This window comes from Anas platyrhynchos, chromosome 11, assembly GCF_047663525.1.
Source record: "Anas platyrhynchos isolate ZD024472 breed Pekin duck chromosome 11, IASCAAS_PekinDuck_T2T, whole genome shotgun sequence".
In the NCBI taxonomy this organism is placed as follows: Eukaryota; Metazoa; Chordata; class Aves; order Anseriformes; family Anatidae; genus Anas; species Anas platyrhynchos.
In genome coordinates this window covers 25017228-25037595 of record NC_092597.1, presented here as the reverse complement: position 1 = coordinate 25037595, position 20368 = coordinate 25017228, and the positions used below count along the sequence as shown (strand labels likewise).

The 20368-nt window shown below is 44.5% G+C and overlaps 1 protein-coding gene across 2 annotated transcripts in view; it reads left to right on the top strand.

The window, feature by feature from the left end:
- The window catches only part of MAP1A (microtubule associated protein 1A), a 59670-nt gene extending 39551 nt beyond the window's left edge, over positions 1-20119 (top strand). For both annotated transcript variants that reach the window (XM_027466426.3, XM_038184804.2), the window contains 5 exons: positions 1036-1118; positions 2310-2450; positions 4304-13136; positions 15392-15624; positions 16580-20119. In XM_027466426.3, the coding sequence (XP_027322227.3) occupies positions 1036-1118; positions 2310-2450; positions 4304-13136; positions 15392-15624; positions 16580-16735 (9446 nt within the window). In that variant the 3' untranslated portion in view covers positions 16736-20119. The remainder of the gene's footprint in view (positions 1-1035; positions 1119-2309; positions 2451-4303; positions 13137-15391; positions 15625-16579) is intronic.
- The last annotated feature ends 249 nt before the right edge of the window (positions 20120-20368 follow it).

Here is a 20368-nt window from a genome sequence, read left to right as displayed (position 1 = left end):
CAGTTAAGTTCTAAATGTTTGGCTTGTAGAGTGGACGTAATATCCAGAGATAGGTATTTGCAAAGGCCAGAATCCAAAAACTTGTATACCACCTGCAATGACACAGGAAATTCTGCAAGGAGGGTCTTTTACATAATCCCGCTTCACGGAGTTGTTTGACACAGATACAAAAAGATACCTCTGTCCTTTCCTTTCAGGATAGCAGGCACTTAATACTGTTCTTTCTAAAAAAATGAATAGGGCCCAGGCATTATGTCAATATTTTGTGAAATTTCCACGTAATGCCCACATTAAGTTGAGCACACAAAGTGTTTGTTTTACACTACTAGGCACTTGTTTGCTCTTTGGCTCTTCCCTTTCTGCCTGCATACAGAGTAGATTCTCATCTGGGTGCCTGTTTGTGACTCTCGCAGAAGGAAGACAGGAGAGCAAGCATTTTAGATAGCTCCCACAGCAGCAGTTCACATCTAGGAGTGCAGGTTTTTTTTTAAAAAAAAAAAGAAAAAAAAAAGCCTTACTAAGGAAAAAAAAGCTCACTTAGAATGACAAGAGTTTTGGTATTGGTGCTGCATGACAATAGTGAAGGGTGAGTTGGCACTGAGCTTCTTGGCACCAGCTGGCTTACAAAGGCCTGTGATGACTAAGGGTTGGACAATATTCATAGATACCTCTTCATGGTAGCTGCAATGACGGAAGATACTTCTGTCTGGGTGGGATAATCAGTCTGTGCCAGTCTGTGTGGGGCACAGCTGTCTGGCACAAGCAGGCAGCTTGATATGTCTGGCACCGTGGACTTCAGAGCATGTTGAGTTCAGATGCAGAGAGTGCTGATCCAGAGCTAGGATTTTTTCCTTGTTACCAGAAAGGGCTTCCTTTGGTCTGTCAGACCCAATTAATAAATTGGGTCTTGAAAGTAAGTTGAAGCCTTGCAATCAAAGCCATGCTGAACTGGAATTTTAGAAGCTAAAACATTAGTAGACAAGACCCTTTCTTACCAACTTCTCCCTTCTCGTTTAATTTCTTGCTTCTCCCCAGGCCAAAGAACCCTCCATCACCGGAGTGATACCCTGGAGACAGTGATCCTGGTAAATCCCAATGTGGACAGCATCGTGTCTGAGGTAAGGACACTGTGTTTTCTCCACATCAGATCTCTGGCCTGTGCTTGAGTTAGAGGGCCATGATTATCACACTTGGCACCTTCTTGACCATGCTGCTGGTCTGCTGCAAGGTGTGGTGAGGTTACTAAGCATTCTGGTCTTGCCAATAAGATATACGCTGTAACCAGTATTATTTGGCACAATTTACTGCTAGACAAAGAAAGACACGAGAATGTATGGTTCCTTCTGTGCCAGCCTGTTGTGGTTTAACCTGGCTGGCAGCTAAACACCACACAGCCGTTTGCTCATCCTCCCCACTCCCTCTCTGGGATGGGGGAGAGAAACAGGAAAGTGAAGCCTGTGGGTTGAGACACTTTATGAAAGACACTTTATGAAGACAGAAAAAATAATAATAACAATAATAAAATAATAACAATACTGATGATAATTGTCCTACTAATAATAATGTGTACGAAACAAGTGATGCACAATGCAATTGCTCACCACCTGCTGACCAATGCCCAGCCTAACCCCAGGCAGTCCAGCCCCTCACCCCAGCTAGCCACCCCTATATATTGTTTAGCATGACATCAGATGGTGTGGAATACCCCTTTGGCCAGTTTGGGTCAGCTGCTCTGACTCTGTCCCCTCCGAGCTCTTGCTGCACCCCCAGCCTGCCCGTTGTCAGGACAGAGTGAGAAGCTGAAACATCTTTGGCTTGGTGTAAGTGCTGCTCTGCAACAATTAAAACATCAGCATGTTATCAGCACTCTTCTCATCCTAAGCCAAAACGTAGCACCCTACCAGCTACTAGGAAGAAAATTAACTCTGTCCTAACTGAAACTAGGACACAGCCCTATGGCAATGAGCTGCTTCCTGGAAGAATTAGTGCCTCTTGCTTGATGTTAACTATTTATCAGGAGCTTGTAGAGCTGCCTAGCAAACATTTTCTCTTAAAACTAGCCCACTTTCCTAATGTGAATTGTGATGTGGAGCTGTGTCAGGAAGGCAGTAGCATCATCTTCCCTTTTCAGAAACCTACTCTCCTGTATATAGAAGACTTAAGTTTTGGCTATTTGTAAATTAAATGAGTAAATATCACCTGGAAGTTTTTGACTCTCCATGTGGTTGTGTTTCTGGGTACTGGTGAAGAATATAGGTAACTTTTTGACTGCAAATCAGATTAATGACAACATTGTCTCATGGCAACAGGTTCACTCACTGTTGTGTGATTCATCAGCCCACAAACTACTGATCTTCTGTGGTCAGAGCTCAGACCAGGAAGGAGACTTGATCCTGCAGACGGGCACCTTCACTTACCAGAAGTTTGCTGAGATACTTTCAGACCCAGAGGTGAGCATGAGCAGTAAGCCAGGATGTCTCTTCCTCTTCCCAAAGAGCATGACAGAGCACTGGAACAGGTTGCCCAGAGCATTTGTGGATGCCCCATCACTGGAAGTGTTCAAAGTTGGGTTCAGTGGGGCTTTCAGCAACCTGATCTGGCGATGTCCCATGTCCATGGCAGGGAGTTTGGGCTGGATGTTCTTTAAGGTCCTTTCCCACCCCAACCATTCTATGAGTCTATGACTCTGTGAACTCCAGCAAAATAATTGCACATTGTAAATAACTCATGGTGTAGTCGTGGGCATCTTGCTTTACTTCCCTGGCTTAAGTTTTCCAAAATGACAGGCATGGGTGATGCCACCTTTAAGTGCACAGCTTGAGACATCCTTCCAGACCAACTCTGCAGTGGGCAGACACTTAAAATTTCTTAATGCAGGTTTTAAAATATGTGCAGGTGACTTCCAAATAATGTCCAACGGAGGCCATTGTCAACCTAGTAAATGTAGGTGTTTCTCTTCACTTCACGGTCTGTCTAGTGAGCATAAGCTGTTCTCAAGGTTCAATGTGTTCATTAGGGGAGTGTATAGCTATATACAGAAAAAAAAAGTGACAGAGAAAGCTTTGAATTCATTGCATAAAGATGACACAGAAATGACTAAATGATGATTAAGTAACTACAAATCTAGTTATGTAATCATACAGTTGCAAAATCATTTAGGTTGGAAGGGAACTTGAGAGGTTTGTAGTCCAACCTCTTGCTTAACATGGGCTCAGAAATAAATTTAGACACGATTGCTCAGGACTTTGTCCAGTATAGTCCTGAAGACTTTATAGGATGTCTCTTAACCTTGGATCTCCTGCTTATTATCTTGGCTAGCTGTACTGTAGCTTTCCTCAGAGGCCTTAAGCTTTCTTACTATTGGAGCTCATTGCAAACACGTATAGGCTTCTTCAGGTTTTGATAAGCCTAGCTTCCACTGATGATTGTGTGATAGACATTTATAATGCCTCCATTGGATTGAAAGTGCAGTTGCTGCAGGAATGGCTCATTGATTACTCTGACCATGGGTAACATTGCTGCTGTAATTATATCAGGAAATCTGAATGCCTTCAGTTATTTTAGGTTGATTGTTTGAGAATATAATGCAAAGGAGGAATGTTCCAACCTCATTCCAGATTCTTAGTAAGTTTGAGTTGTAATGCTTCTTTGCTCAGGATATTTTCTGCACAGCTCTAAGGAGCCTTGAAAGTGATATCTACCTTAGCTCTAATTACTAACCATGTATCATGTCCCCAGCCCCATCGGAGATGGAGTCCTGACTTTTTAAAACAGGCTTCAAGAAAGAAAATGGATCTGAATAGAAGAGAAAGTCCCATGGTACTGAAATGCACAAAATGCCATATGATTGTTCAGTAGCCAATAAGTGAGGATAAGTTCCGACAGTGATGCCTAACATTGAAAAGGGTATTTCAGGGTTAGAATTCACAAATCAAAAAGAAACTGCTATTTTTGAATCAAGCTAGAGACTGATACCCCAGGTTGAATAAGAAGAAGTAAAGAAAGAAGACAAGGTGGCTTCCGCTTTTGTTCTCTTTCCTAAGGTATTGTCACTGTGCAGCCCAAACAGTCAGGAAACAAAAAAAAAAATCAACTTGAAGAATTTCAAAAGAGAGCAGAGTGTGGCTGCATGCATTTATTTGCAATGGGCTTTTGGAGTATTTCATCTATTCTCAGCATTTCCTCTCAGTAAAATGCTTATGGAGTCTTTGCAGTATTTCTGCATTAACTGGCTATTTTTTAAAGAGCTGAATCGGTCTCAGAGCTCTGTTTGACCTTTATTTGTCTGTGCCTGTCTCAATAGGTCACCCAGATTCTTAGCAACACTGATTCAGATATCAAGGCCTCCCTTACTGTATCGTGTTTGGGAGAAGGAGACTGGAGCAACCTTGGGCATCCTCGATTTCAGGATATTATTAATCTGAAACTGAATCCTGACCCAGTTCTGCCAGAAATGGATGGGGTGTCAGAGTTTGCAGAATATGTCTCTGAAACAGTTGACGTGCCATCTCCATTTGATCTCCTGGAACCACCCACCTCAGGGGGCTTTTTGAAGCTTTCTAAACCCTGCTGCTACATATTCCCTGGTGGAAGAGGTGATTCTGCTCTCTTTGCTGTCAATGGGTTTAACATCCTTGTAGATGGTGGCTCTGACAGGAAATCTTGTTTCTGGAAGCTTGTAAGGCACCTGGATAGGATTGACTCTATTCTTCTGACCCACATTGGTGCAGACAACTTACCTGGCATCAATGGGCTGCTGCAGAGGAAAGTTGCTGAACAAGAGGAGGAACAATCCCAGGGCTCTACCAACTACAGTGACTGGATGAAGAACCTAATTTCTCCCGAGCTGGGGGTGGTATTTTTTAATGTTCCTGAAAAACTGAAGATGCCTGAATCATCTATGAAAGTAAAGAGGAGCATTGAAGAAGCCTGTCTGACACTGCAGTATCTCAACAGACTTGGCATTAAATCAGAGCCTCTGTACAGGGTAGTGAGCAGTACCATTGAACCTATCACGCTTTTCCACAAAATGGGAGTGGGTAAGCTGGACATGTATATACTGAATCCTGTCAAAGACAGTAAAGAAATGCAGTTTCTAATGCAGAAATGGGCTGGTAATAGTAAAGCAAAGACTGGCATAATTCTTGCAAGTGGAAAAGAAGGTGAAATTTCTGTTCCCTATCTCACATCCATCACAGCCCTAGTGGTGTGGCTGCCAGCTAGCCCAACAGAGAAAATTGTAAGGGTTTTGTTTCCTGGAAATGCTCCTCAAAATAAAATACTGGAAGGTCTTGAGAAACTCAAGCACCTGGATTTTCTGAGGTACCCCGTGGCTACTCAGAAAGATATCACTTCTGGAATACCTCCACCTGTGCTGAAGCAGACCAAAATTAAACAAAGAACTGACAGTAAAGAGAGTCTTAAATCTTCCCCCAAGCCATCTGTGACAAAGCAAGCTAAGAAAGAAGAGGCAGCTGAGGAAGGGATTAAGGAGGTAAAACCAGAAGTCATAAAGGATGCTAAAACTGAGAAAAAGGTTAAAGAACACTCTGAGAAGATTCCTGAGAAACCTGTTAAACATGAAAAGATAAAGACAGAATCAAGTGATGTTCTCAAAGCTGAGAAAAGAAAACTAACAAAAGACAAAGTAGGCAAAAAGCACCTCAAAGAGAAAGTATCCAAACTGGAGGAGAAGAAAGACAAAGAAAAGAAGGAGATTAAGAAGGAAAAAAAGGACTTAAAAAAAGATGATGGAAAGAAAGAGGAAAAAAAAGATTCAAAGAAAGAGGATAAAAAGAAAGAAATCAAGCCAGAGCCCAAAAAAATGTCTAAACCAGACTTAAAACCATTTACTCCAGAGGTAAGAAAAACATTATACAAGGCAAAAGTTCCAGGCAGAATCAAAACTGAGAAGATCAAAATCAAACCTGAAAAGGAAGTACCTACTGACCTGAGGACATCACCAATGGAGAAGATGCCAGTAGAGGTGGAGCCAGGAGAGACTTCCATAGCTGAGCAGAGGTTAGTCCTGTCTTCACCAGAAGATCTTACAAAGGACTTTGAGGAGCTGAAGAATGAAGAGAAAGGGAACTTGCAGGGGGCTCAAGAAATTTGTGATATAGAAGTAAGTGATAAGGTTATGAGAGTACCTGAAAAGGAGATGAAAGAGTCCAGTGACGTGACATCTCAGAGTCACCTTGAAATGGATACGATTTTGAAAACAAACATTCCTGATCAGAGAACAACTACTACTGATTTGGAAAAAGAATCCCCAGCAGAGGAAAAAGCAGTCCATCATCTAGAACCAAGAGCAGGTCAAGCTGAAAAAATAGAGGATGAAGGAAGAACGTTAGATGAAAATCTTGATATGAGATACTGCAAGAGAAAAGCTGAGCAGTACAAGGAAGTTCAGCTGTTGCCAGACAGAGAACAGGTACCAACACACAGTGACCTCGTAGCAAAAACTGTTTGGTCACCAGCATTCAGAGATGAAGACAAGGAAGAAGAGGAAAAAATCTCTTTGGACAGAAAACAGAGGGAAGCAGAAACAAAGACCTGTGAAAAGTATACTGAGGGGACGGAGGCACAGGAGGAAGGTCAGAGGGAAAAGAGAGAGGATGTGGTAGAAAAGGCAGAACTGGAAGAAAAGGAAGAACAGCAAATGAAGGTGGAAAAGAGTAAAGATTTCTATGAACTGAAGCAGGATGAGAGGGAGGACAAAATATTTACCATTAAAGAAAATGAAAAAGAATTTAGTGACATGGGTGAGAAAAACAAGTTAGTTGGAAAGGAGGTAACAAAGGAAGAGTCGTATCTGAGCAGTCTGCCAGTCCCAGCAGGAGCAACAGCAGAACATGTTTCATATATCCAAGATGAAACTATCCCAGGATACTCAGAAACAGAGCAGACGATTTCTGATGAAGAAATACATGATGAACAGGAAGAGAGGATCCCACACTTGAAGTATGATGTCAATGCATATGACATTTCTGTTCCTGACCACCCAGGCTCTTTTGAAGCAATACATGGAATACAGGCCATGCCTACTGCAGACCTTGCAGCCAAGGGCTATGCTGGCCAGGAGTCTGAAATCCTGGCATATCCTACAAACATAGTGGCAGCTCCACTAGCCGAGGAAGAACATATTTCTTCTGCTACCTCCATTACAGAATGTGATAAGCTTTCATCTTTTGCAACTTCAGTAGCAGAAGATCAGTCAGTTGCATCTATAACAGCACCACAAACAGAAGAGACTGGGAAAAGCTCTTTACTTCTAGACACAGTAAACAGCATGCCTTCCTCCCGGACTGAAGCAACCCAAGGTCTTGACTATGTTCCCTCTGCTGGCACAATCTCTCCTACATCATCCTTGGAGGAAGACAAATGTTTTAAGTCTCCGCCTCCTGAAGATTTCCATGCACTAGCAGAAGGAGAGAGAAAACTGGAAGCTCAAAAAAAGGATATTCATGAAGAGGCAGAAGAGGAAGAGGAAGAAGAAGATGGGACTCCAAATATTGAAATGCCTGAGAAACTCAGAGGCCATTACAGTGCCCCACTGTTCGCTCATCAAGAACGCACTGATAATATGTTAACCGGTGTCCCCACAGAAGTGACGCATGCTTCTGGTTTGCCATTATCCACTGAAGAAACACCGTTTTCCCAGGTTGACTCTGCAGAGGCTGAAGAACGATGCATGAGTCCTGATGATAGTACAGTCAAAATGGCATCTCCCACCCAATCTGGTCCCACTAGTGCAGGACATACACCTTTCCACCAGTCTCCAGTGGAAGAAAAGCTAGAAACAGTAGATTCAGAGCTATTTGAAAAAGAAGAAGATGCTGCCACTAAGAAATTGGAAGATCAAACTTCTGTTGTGGTAAAGGGAACCAAGCATGAACTGCTCAGAGATGATGAGGTGTCTGCATCTACGTATAGACATGAAAAAGAAGTGTCTGGACCTGTACTACATAAGCTGGAGGCAGGCACTGATATGCAGGTATCTCCTGGGGAGGAGGTGCAGGAAGCACCAGTGAGGAAGGAAGAGCTGCCCTGGCTCTCCTACCACAAGCAGGACACAGTGGTGATAGGGGAGGAAGAAGAGCTTCCTGCACTACCGCATCCCAGCACAGATGTGTTTCTGGAGCCTGAAAAAGAGCTAGAAACTAAATCCATGGCAGAAAGTTTAACAGGATTTTCAAAACATTTGTCCTTTGAGCCATTCTCTACCGCAGAAACATCTGTGGGAAGTGTGGCTCCTCCATGGTTCACAAACCAAAGCAAATCTGAAAGTGAGAAAACCTCACAATTTTCTACAGATGATACTAAATCACTCTATCTTACAGAAGAAAATCTTGCTAAAGAAAAATCCCCAGATATTTCTGTTAAGGGGATGGCTACTGAAGAAGGAAAACTACTCTATTTCACAGAAGACACCTCAGAAGAAGAAAAATCTTCTCAGGTTTCAATTAAAGACATTTCTCCAGAAGAAACTAAATCTATTTCTCTCACTGAGAGTCCCAGCAAGGACATCTCTTCAGACATTTTTGTTAAAGGTATTTCTCCAGAAGACATCAAAACTCTTAGTTTCACAGAAGAGATACCCGTGAAAGAAAAAACTCTGTCTGACTTTACTGACAAATTCCCATCAGAAGCTGTTGGATCTATGGATTTCACAGAGCAGAGCCCAGATACATATGAAAAATCACCAAACATTTCTACCAAAGTGCTCACAAAAGAAGTGGCAAAATCGTTTTCTTGCCTAGAAAGTATCCCGGTTAAAGATACATCACCCAGAGATACTTCAACTGAAGAAATGTCTCCCGATGATAGCAGTTTATTTTCTGTAACAGAAAAAGCCACATCTAAGGAAAAAACTGCAGGCTTCTTCTCTCAGGAAGTATCTCCAGATGCAAAGGGCTTATACTTTACAGAATTTAGCCCAGTTGAGGATAAAACATCATCACATGTTTCTGCTGAAGATGTAAAATCTTGTGGGTTCAAGGAAGCTAAAGAAGAAAAATCTCCAGAAATGGATGATTTTTACATGAAAGATTTAGGTTATGAGAAGAAAGTGTGGTTTCCAGAAGAAGTGGAAGAGATTCCTGTTCAGGGAAGGCGGCAGATATATGATAAGGAGAGAGAGAGCACATTCTTGGATGAGGTACCAGAATATGAAAAATCCCCTCCTAAAATGGGAGAAGTGGAGATCCCATCTCCTGTACTGCCTGGCAGTCATACCTGGAGAAGAGTAGAAAGTGAAGCATGGGGCTCTGCTTATGAGTATCTTCAGGAAGGAGGAGACACTGGAAGAGCAGGGCAGTTATCCCGTGAGGAGGATGAGGATCTCTGTCATGCCAAAGACAAACCTGTGTTACTGCAAGCAGAAGCAGAATGTTTAAAAGTGGAATCATGTGATTACAAAGAAGAGACACTGAAGAGTGCCAAACCTACAGCAGAAACAAAGATTGTTAGCATAGCTCCTGCTGACATTACTTTCCCAGACAGTTCTCATTTGGCTTCTCAGTATGTCTCTGGTGAGGAAAATCAGGTCAAACCATTAACTGGAAACATAGAAAGGCAAGAATTGATGCTGACATCCAAACAAGATTACTCCTATTTAGACGATGAGGAGAAAGCTGTCCTGGATATCTATGCAAAATCAATAGACCAAGCACTGAAAGCATCTCCCCTGCCAGTAACAGCTAGCCCTCTGGAAGCACAGACTGGCACAACACTAGAAACAGAGAGGTCTTACAAGATAGATCTGTGCAAGGCACCGCAACAGGAGGAAGTCCCATTGAAGGATACAGAAAAGAAAACAGATGTTAGTGCTTTGTCTCAGGAAATGGACTGTAAATACAAGATAGACAGAAAGCAAGAGGATGACTACAAATCCACGGAGGCTCATTATGACTCTACAGGAGGCAAAGAGCAGGTGGCAGCAGCATCTGCTCTGTTCCAATCTACAAGACCAGCAGAATCTGAGTATGTAGCAGCATCCTCAGAAGAAAATGCTGCAGGGTCAGGGCAGCATGCACACTCCCCTCTAGGAGAAGTCCCTCCTCAGAAAAGCAGTGCTGCCATTGGCCATTCTGAGGCTGTGGGTTCTGTGAGCCGAGTGGCATATCTTCCTGAGTCCTATTCCAGGAGCCCTGTGGACCCTTGTTCCTACGAGGAAGGGGTCTGCAGAACCAGAGGTGATGACGATTCCATGAGACAAGAGCAAGAAGAAAGAGAACCAACACCCTATCCTGATGAAAGAAGTTTCAAGTATGCTGACATCTATGAGAAGATAATTGTGTCTGGAGTTGGACTCTCCCCCTTCACATCCAAGGATGCAGACATCTCAGGTCACACTGACAAGGTGCTGACAACAGCACCGAGCTCTCAGAAAGATCAAGGTTTTCATGTCTCTGCGAAAGAAGAAGAGTCCTGCCTTTATACCTCTGCTGAGAAGGAGTTGTCATCTCCAGCATCCCCTAAAGATAAAGCAGATGCAGCCTTTGAATATACAGACATCCATAAAAGATACTTGCCCTTGTCTGAAACAGATAAGCCTAAGATATCCGAGGGACAGGAAGAACTGAATGTGTCCTGTGCTTTGCCAGAAGAAGTGGACTCTGAACATCATCCATCATCTGCAGGCACAGCATTTATCTCTCCCACCGACATATTTTATCAAGAAAAATCAGCTGCCTATATTGGTGCCACTTGTCCAGATGAGAACATCGTTTTGTCTGGCCAGGAGCAGATAACTCTATCCCTGAAATCTGAAAGCCAAAATCTCAAAGATACATACTATGACAAAACAGGGCAAGGGGAAGAAAGCATGAGTGACTCAGAGTTAGAGAAAGGTGCTACAGAGAGATCTGAAAAGGAGTCTAAACTGCATAGCCCTGACCAAGCTGCAGGCACAGTCTATGCACACATCTCAGCAATGGAGAAGTTCCATGTAACAGAACCACTTCTGCAAAGCAAGCATGAGGAGTCCAATTCACCCCCTTCTACTGCCTCTTCACCTTCTGATCCAGTGTGGAAAGAGGAATATGGAATTATGAAAACTGCATCAGCCACAGCTGTGGGAACATATGTTGCTGGTTACAGTGACTTGCCTGACATAGGCAGAGATGAGCAGGCTTCAGAAATGTGCCATTTAAGCCAGGATTCCTTGCAGAAGAGAAAGGATGCTGAAAAATCCACGAAGGAATCACATTTCCATGTAAAAGATGATCCAAGTACAGAGGTTGTCTCAGCGTGCTATGACCAAGCCATATACTTGAAATCTGCTTCTGAAAAACAGAAAGAGGAATACAAGAAGGGGCCAACAGGAGAAGGCAGAGTGATGGAAATCTCTTCGGGATTTGAATGTTCCCTGCTAGGAAAGAGTGAAACATCTAGTGTGTTCAGACATGAACAAACCTCAGCAAGCCATTTAGAAGATATCTCTCTTCCTTTAAAGGTTTCTTGTACTTTGTCCTCAGGCCAGGGGAAGAAAGATGAGTACTTGGAGGTTTCTGAGATCAGCAGCCATACCTCATCTTTAACTAAATTCTCACCACTGAGTCCATATGAAGAAGATAAACTGTTCTCCAAAGGTGTGGAAAGAGAGTCTGTGCCCCAACAGCCACTGAAAGATGACTCTTCTAGCCTGTCAGAGGAACCATCATCTGAAGCAACCACTCCTGTAATATCGACTACAGCAGAAAGTTTTTACTCCCATATGCTTTCTGCATACACAAGTGCAGGAGCAGAACCAAGTACCAAGAGTCTTTGGGATGCATCTCCACAGATTCCAGATAATGCTATGAAAACCCATACAGCTGAAACCAAAGACTTCACATTTGCTGAAGAACGTGGTTCTGCATTCAGTAGTGGCATGGGTGACAGCATTTTGCCGTGCAGAAAGGAGTGCCAGAGTTCACAGCCCATACCACACTCTGCAGAGAAACAACAGCAGCCCTGTGTAACTAGCCCAGAGCAGAAAGCACCATTTACAGAACAGCTGATGACATTAGCATCTCTCCCTGATGTATTGACATCTTTTCCTCATCATCAGCATGAAGATGAAACCACAGCCAATGGTCCAACAGAGGTGAGCACCAGTCTGCAAGCTTTCCAAAGCACATACCATGCAGCAGAGACAAAAGATGAAAAAACGTGCCCTGATTCTGACGGCAGTTTTTCTCCATGCACAGGCAAAGAGGACATGGAGAGGCAGAGCCGTCCTTCCTCTCTGATGTCCCCTGAACACAGTTTCCAGCCCTTTTTCCCAGATGTGCAAAGGGCTGGAAGAGCAGAGGACCATGGAGATGCTTCCCATGAGATGGAGCCACATTTAGAAGGCATTTTTGACTGCAGACAGAAATTCTCCTCATGTGAATTCAAGCACAGGAAGGGAGAGCTCTCACCCTCCTTCATTAACCCAAGCCCTCATGAGCTCTCTGAAGATAGTGACCTCTCACAGGAGGAGGGTCATCCTTCAGTGCAAGGAAGACCACTCCACACGAGTAGTAGCCCTGTGCAAAGTGCCACAGCAGAGGAAACCCCTCCAACATCAGTGAGTGATTCTGGAACCTCCCAGTCAGACTCAGATGTTCCACCTGAGACAGAAGAATGTCCATCCATCACAGCAGATGCAAACATGGACTCAGATGAAGATGCTGATTTCCTCCCAGTAGATAAAGCTGTTGGAAATGCTCATCATGCCAGTTCTAGGTCCAGCCATGATCCTCAGCCTATTCCAATGGTAGATCCCCATCCTCATCCTCCTCACCCTGATGTCTGCATGGTAGATCCTGATATGTTGGCAAATGAGCAAGGCATGAGCAGAACTGATAAAATTTCCAAGAAGGACTTGAAAGAAAAGAGCAAAAGTGTGAAGAAGCCTTTGAGTAAACCCAAATCTTCCTCTCCTGCCAGGAAATTAGATGTGAAAGGGAAACGATCACCCACACCTGTGAAACAGCCATCCGACAAATCCCCAAAATCTGCCACTGCCAAAAAAGAAAAAGATGGAGGAGAGAAGCCCAAACCACGTAGTGTGCTTGTGCAGCCTCCTCACACAGAGGATGAACTGGCTCGGAGTAGTCACAGCAACCCTGGCAAGAACCTTGTTAATGGCATCAAAACAAACCCTGGTAAGAAAGTCTTCATTAAACATGCATTTTTCTCTTCAGGTTCAATAAAAAGAAAAAAACACTAAGTTAAATGTAGTAGAACAGAGTTTCCCAGTCAGGCATAAGCAGTGAAAAAGCAGAGAGGTTGTCATGCAAGTCACATAAACAGATCAAAGCCTTGAGGAAAGCTCTGAACCTCTGTAGAGATGAATCCAACCACATCTGCAGAGAGCCCTGTGAGACCTAATTCAGAACTCAATAGACTAAGATTCAGTTCCCCCTGGGGGCTACAGCTGTGGAGAGGCAGTAGGTATTTAGAGTTGGGTGCTGTCAAAGAAATGCCAGCAACTGAAGGACAAAATACATCTGTGTGTAAGAAGTGGTGGTCACCTTTTGGGCTCTAAGTGGGGTAAGTTGCACAGGACAGAGATATATCTCTCGTGTAGAATAACAGGAACCACTATGGTCAGATATTTTCTTTCCTCTGAAATATTAAGTGGAGATGGGATGGGAGCAGCCCTCATGTCTGAGTACCACGCTGTAGGGCACTGAATGAAGACGTGAAAAGGGTACTTTGCTGCAAGTGTCTGTACAGCACATGGCCTCCTCTAAGTGTTCACATGGAGACCAGTGCTCTACTAGTATGCTACCAGAGGACACCAGTTTTAGGTGATACAGTGTAGCTGCATTACCCCCATGTCCCTGCTGAGAAGCTGCAGTGCCAGGCTCTATGCAAAACACAGACTGATTTTTAATCTTCTGTTCCAGATCATTGATACTGAGCGTAAGACAAGAGCCAGCAGGAAGGTAGTGTCAGGGAGAATGAAGAAAATCAAAACAGTGCTGATGGGCTATGGTCTCAGCAGATGCCCACTGAAGACACTGAGGCAAAGAGAGGGTTTGCAGAGGCTTTACGAGGGGCTCTTCTTGAGTAAGAACAGCTGAAGAGAAAGACCTGAAAAGAGCCTATATGTGTGCCTACTGCAAATACATGTACAACTCAGGTGAGGAGATGATTGTTGTCAGATGACACACGGTGTCACTGACAGCAAGAGGGATGTTCAGGCTGAGTGGCTGATGAAGAGTCTGCTCAGTGTAGTGGGGAGTGAGAGGAAAGTAGTGGACGGAGTAATGAAGTGGTCACAGTGCCAGCCAAGGGAAAAGTCTGCAAGGGAATGTGGCCTGAAAAGTTTCTGAGCCAGCTGACTTGTGAGTAGCTGACAGAGAAATAATGGTACAGTCAAGAGAAAGCCTGCATGAGGGTATTAGTAGCGTGTCTGTACAGAGTGGTCAGGTCCTGACGGCACTGCACAGAAAGCACTATCAAGATGGAGTGTCTGGACATGTAAGCCTGAAGGGAAGGTTGAGACAAAGATGCATGATTTCTGTGTTTGGAGCAGTGCTGTGGGTTGCCCAAATCACACTGGGGATGAGGAATAGACATCAGTAAGAATGGCTGCAACAAGAAAGGATTTTTTTGTTTGTGCCACAGCTAGCCAGCACAATTAGTTGTCCATGCTAGTAGCTGGTGGCTTTGTGCTCACAAAAGAGAGTACCCAGAATAGGAAACAGAAGACAGAGGCCTCTGTGACTCCACAGAGAGCAGGAGGGAGAGAAGGGACAGTCCTTCCATGGGTTTTGTCTGTATATGCCTATTTACTGCTGAGTATAACAACTCCTTTGACAATCTCTCATCTCATAAATATAAAGAGCAGTAAATGAAGAAAAGATGTACAAAAGTTACAGCAGTGTTGCTAGGAAAGAGCAATAGTCCACAGAATAGCAGTGATTCTCAGGGATGGCAGAAAGCCAGGGTGGAGTTTCCAAAAAGACCACTGCAATACCCTAGGATATAAACAGATACAGAGGCCACAGAACAGTTGTTTTTTTTTGTTTGTTTGTTTTGTTTGTTTGTTTTAAGCAAAAATAGATTATTAACACACACAAAAAAAAAAGGTAGGACAAACTATTAATTGGGATAGCAACTCTGCAAAAGCTAATAATGGAGCTTTTGAGTCCCTTCTTCAGGAAAGACTTGCGAGTCTTAAGCCTTCCAGCCCCCCTTCATTAACCCCCAAGAACAGCAGAACTCCTTTTTCCTCCCTTTCTTTCAGTGCTGGCTCAAAATTCCACCCAGATCTCCTCTGAGCCTGGATAAATGTTAACTTGTTTGCTGAAGGGAAAAACCTTTCTGGAATCCAGTTTCTTCAGTGTTAATTTGAGTGCTTGTGCGTTCCAGAAGGGTTTTGATAGTCTCTGCTTTCTTTTTTCCAAAGCTTCCAATAGTCCTAAAAGCAGTTTGGCTGTGCCCATGGGTCCACCTGTCTATGTGGACTTGGCATACATTCCCAACCACTGCAGCGGAAAGAACACAGATCCAGAGTTCTTCAAGCGGGTTCGAGCATCATATTATGTTGTGAGTGGGAATGATGCAGCCAATGGAGAACCAAGCCGTGCAGTGTTGGATGCGCTCCTGGAAGGGAAGTCTCAGTGGGGGGAGAATCTGCAGGTATGTCACGGAAGTGCCTGGGAATGTATGTTTCTCCTTGTGTCATAAGTACTTGGGGGAAGGTGTGTGTCACAAAGTACATTAAGAGTATACAAGTGGTACTGGGCATGTATTGCTCTGCAATCTCAGAGGAGTAACTACTTGTACTCTTGAGAAGGGGGACACTCTCAGAATGATGTGAGTAGTGTTAGATGTGTCCTCCATGCCACATCTTTCAGAGAGGAGGAAGCACTTAGAGATTATACATTCCTTCTCACCTGCTGCAGGATGAGCCTATCTGCAAGCAAAAACAAGCACTGTCACAGGCTGAATATTCATCAGTGTCCCATGGCCTGTGGCATTTGTTGCTAGCCTTGCTTGCTTATGATTTTTCTTTCTATTATACTGGTAATAAATACTAACTTTTATTAGAGATTAAAAAACAAATGGAGCATTCTTACTTATATTTCTTGTGTAGTCAGGTTTGCAGGAGATTTTGGGTAGATGCTGTTTCTGATGACAGGTACAGGAAGAGTGTATGCTCTTTCAGATGATGTACCCCCTGATTTCAAAGTCCCTGAGCTGCACATTGGGTCAGTAGGCAGATCAAGTCTATAAATTCAATAACAGTAATACTCTCAGCATTGCTCCTTTTCACACTGAAGGATCTTTCTAAGGCTGTTTCTGGCGCACAATAAAGAGAGGCTCTCCCCTCCACTGCAGCCATTTTCACCATTATTGGGGTAGTACTGCTAGTGTACAGCCAGCTCAGAGCCCCATTGTGCTGGTACTGCATAAAATAAAGCACCAGCTCTGCCTTAGAGAATGTGACATCTGAAAGGCATTAAATAGAACAAGCAGTACCAAGGGGACAGTGTTCCAAAATTAATGGGAAATTTTAGCCTCAGCTCCTACGGGCATTGTTTACCAGTGCAGTTGTTCTCGAACAATGATGCCTCCTGCTTTCTTTCCCCAGGTGACATTGATCCCAACACATGATACTGAGGTGACAAGAGAATGGTACCAACAGACCCATGAGAAACAGCAGGAGCTAAACATCATGGTACTGGCAAGCAGCAGTACTGTTGTGATGCAGGACGAATCTTTCCCAGCCTGTAAGATCGAATTCTAAATCTCCCAGCCACACTTTGCGTTCATCCATTGACTCTCCAATCACCGATGCAACATCAGAGACACCATCTAATCACAGTCCAGTTCTCTGGTTTAGTCCTCTACATGGTTCCCATTTGTCAGGCAATCGGGTACCCATCTAGCTCAGCACTGGATGCCATGAAAAAGAAGTGCAGGGCTCTGTAATATTCTGGACTGAGCTAAGAGTTTGTGCAAGAGCAGTTGCAGGCCAGGGGCACTTCCACTTTCCCTGCTTTATTCTGCTGCCTGTACAGTTTCTGTAGACTATCTTGGCTGCCTTGCTGCTGTGAGAGCTTGTTCTACTCTCTTCCTGGCTGCCTTGCCATTTAACTTGTAGCACCGTGAGCCTCATCATTCTGGTGAGGGCTGAAGTGCTGCTGCTGCATGTTGACAGTGTTTGGGGGCAGGGAGACAGAGAAAAAAACTAATTCACAAAGCAAACCTACATGATGAGGGAAGGCCAAACCCTCCAACTGTAACATGACAGTGAAAGGCATTCTTCCATTTTCTATCCTGAGCATACAGGTGGTGTTCTGGGCGAGGGGGCCTGTACTCCAACCGGGCAGGGCCACCATTTGCCACCTCTGCAGGCTTCTATCCCAAATACTTGGTTACAGACTCCTGCAACACCTGCTCACTATGCTCAAGGAGCTGGGCTGAAGGACATGTTGGTTTTGGGGGGGGGGGGTGGCGGTGGGAGGGGAGAGTTCAGCCTGTTGCTCTTGGCTACAAGGAGCACATTCCTAACCTGCTAACTTGAGTTTTGCACACTAAGTGGGTAACTTACTCCTGCACATCAGCAGTGCGACAGGAGGAGGCACAGAGGGGCTGTTGCCTGAACAGTCACACTCAGTATCCAAACGCACAACTACAGCCCCCTCTAAAGCAGAAGGGCTGAAACAACCCGGCCTCTGTTGGCCTATGATAGTTGAGAAACCTCCCTGCCCTCGTAAACCAAAGGCTTTCCTGAGGAGTGTGGTGAGGCAGCTGAGGAACTCGCATGCTGTACTGAGATGCTGTTGTCTGGCCAGCATAGCTGATGTGTGCCAGTTCTGCAAGCAGCAGCAGTTTCCTTGCTACATGTATGCCAGTGGTCCAGCTTCTTAGCTGTGTTCAAGCTTTTGCTGCCCTCCCTAAGTGTGCCCAGGATGTTGGGAATAGAACCTGTGGTGTGAGGAAAGAGAACCCCTTTCCCAAAAACACTTGGGAGTAGTTTAGCAATTGTGTTAGCTCATAGATACTCCACAACTGTGGCAGGAGCATGCATAGCTGCCTGCACAGAATAGCTGCTGGCAAGGCTGTGCTGTGCATACCCTGCAGTTGCAGCTGGCAGCGCCTGTTGCTTGCACACCTATTGTGGACTTAGGTCCTTGCTGTATGGCCAGCCTGGCAGAGATGTAGTTGTGTGCCGTGAGTGCATCATTGCCACTGAACAGTCACCTAGAGGCTCCTTGGCATTCAAGCCCATTCCTGCTGTGGGGCTGCCAGCCCTTGCAGAGAGAGCAGCTCCAGGAGTGCTAGTGCTCAGGCATCTGTTCTGTAGCACCCGGAGAGCCTTCGCCACATCCTAGAGCACTGCAAGGGAGCCTTATCACAGGGATAACTTTCTGTGCGTGAAAAAAGCATGGTGGTGGGTTGTGAAAGAGACATGAGATGGAAAGCAATGCGGCAAGGCTTGGCATACAACTCAAAGTATTTCCATCTGCTGTGTTACCCGCTATGCTTGGCCTTGAGCCAAGATCTGATTCCATAATAAGCATCCCAGGACTATGTGCTGTGCTTGCCGGGGACACTTCAGTCTCTATGCTAGCATTTTCTAGCAGCTGATAGAAAGAAAATGCTGCTTAGAAGCCTGCTCCTAGACTAAAATGGAGTTTCTAGGGAAATGGTTTATTTTGCATTTAATTTATATATTTATTATTTGATCTTAAGCTGCATTTTGTTTGGATTTAATATTTTAATTTATACGTGTTAACTTGACACTATGTGCTCTTGGTGTCAGCTCAGAGGTTTCTCAGTACAAATACTTAGATGCTGCAATTTAAAGAACAACAAAAGACCACAGAGAAATGGGCAGAGTTTTTGCTGGCAGCAAAAGGGGGTCTCTGCTTGCAGCCTGCAAGGCTGTGTCTAAAACCCAGCAGCTGCAGGACAAAGCCTGAGGCCAGAAGCCCCTCCCCGAGGAGCAGCCAGCCCTTTTGATGCAGCCCTTGGTAGGAGCATGTGAGCTTACTCAGGGATTTATGAAATCCCTGCCCTGCGCTGTATTCACGTTAACCATGGAATCACAGTGTGTCTGCCAGAAGAATAAATGTCATTCTCTGTAACCCAATGGGGTCAAGTGTCTATGAATGTCGGGTACAGCAAGCAATTGCAGGCAGTAACAGACCTGCTCCTGTTTTCCCCAGGCACTGCTCTGGGGTTTTGCCTTCAGTGCTTTGGGGAGATCCTGGCTCACCTGCCAATAGCACTGGCTGGCAGCCAGCTGCAGGTGGAGGATGCAAAATGTTCAGTGCCAGGTAGTCAGAGCAACAAACGTGACATCTTCAGTGACTGGATCCCTGGATTCCTCAGTGTGGCTAGGGGTAAAAGCTAATGCACTAACTTTATACAGACCTACAAATGAATGTTTCTCAATTTTAAACTTGAAGCAGTTATGAATAAGAAGCAGTAATGGTGAGGCTTTGTAAGGTGCCTGCATCCTCCAGGCAGGAGTGACATGTTCCAGCAAAAACACCTGCCCTCCACGTGCTGTGCTCCAGCACTCCCCAGTTACGCTGCTTGGACTGCTCTATCCTACACCAGTTCATTTCCCTGTCTTCAAGACTCCACAATTTATTTATTTTTTTAAGTCTTTTGTGGAAGTCTGTTGTGCCTCCAGCCTCTCTCTCTCCCATGAAATCTTCCGAAGCCATGGGGGAAAAGGACTTGTAAAAATGCCAAATTCTAAAGTCTGACTCCGCTCAGCCTGCAGGAGCCAGCAGAACCCATCCAGAGCCAGACGTAATAAATACAACACTATAGAGAGAAACAGTTAAACTCTGCTTTTGCTTGTTTCTGCATGTGGGCAACAACATGTAATCTTCCTGTATGTAATAGGTACAAAATACTATTTTAAACCAATAATTTAAAAAAGTGAACGTCTCAACTGTATTGAAATGGCAACTTGTGCTCCCAGCTTCTATGCTAAATGTTTTAAAAACGGAGCCCTGATTCTTTTCTTCAGCATCATGTTTCTATTTGAATTTAGTTTCTTGACCTCTGTCCTTTTGCCCATTTCCATGTGAAACACTGTAACTAACTACTGTCAAGAGAGGAGCCCAACACATCAATAATAAAGCCACATTAATTGCGAACAAGAACACTTCCAGCTGTTTCAAACTGTTCTTTAAGTGAGTCTATCCTGTAGGCAGGGGGCGTGCAGATACTGCTGCCACACCAGCAGCCTTCCCTCGATGCTGGCCAGCTACAGCCCAACCTGAGTTCAGGCAAGCCTGGGTGATTGTGCTTATGCCACAATTTCACTTACAGCTGCTAAAACCTGTGGCCCTGCCAAGAGGATACCCACGCCAGCGGTACAGACCTGCCTGGGACCCCTGCCCTCCTTCCTCAG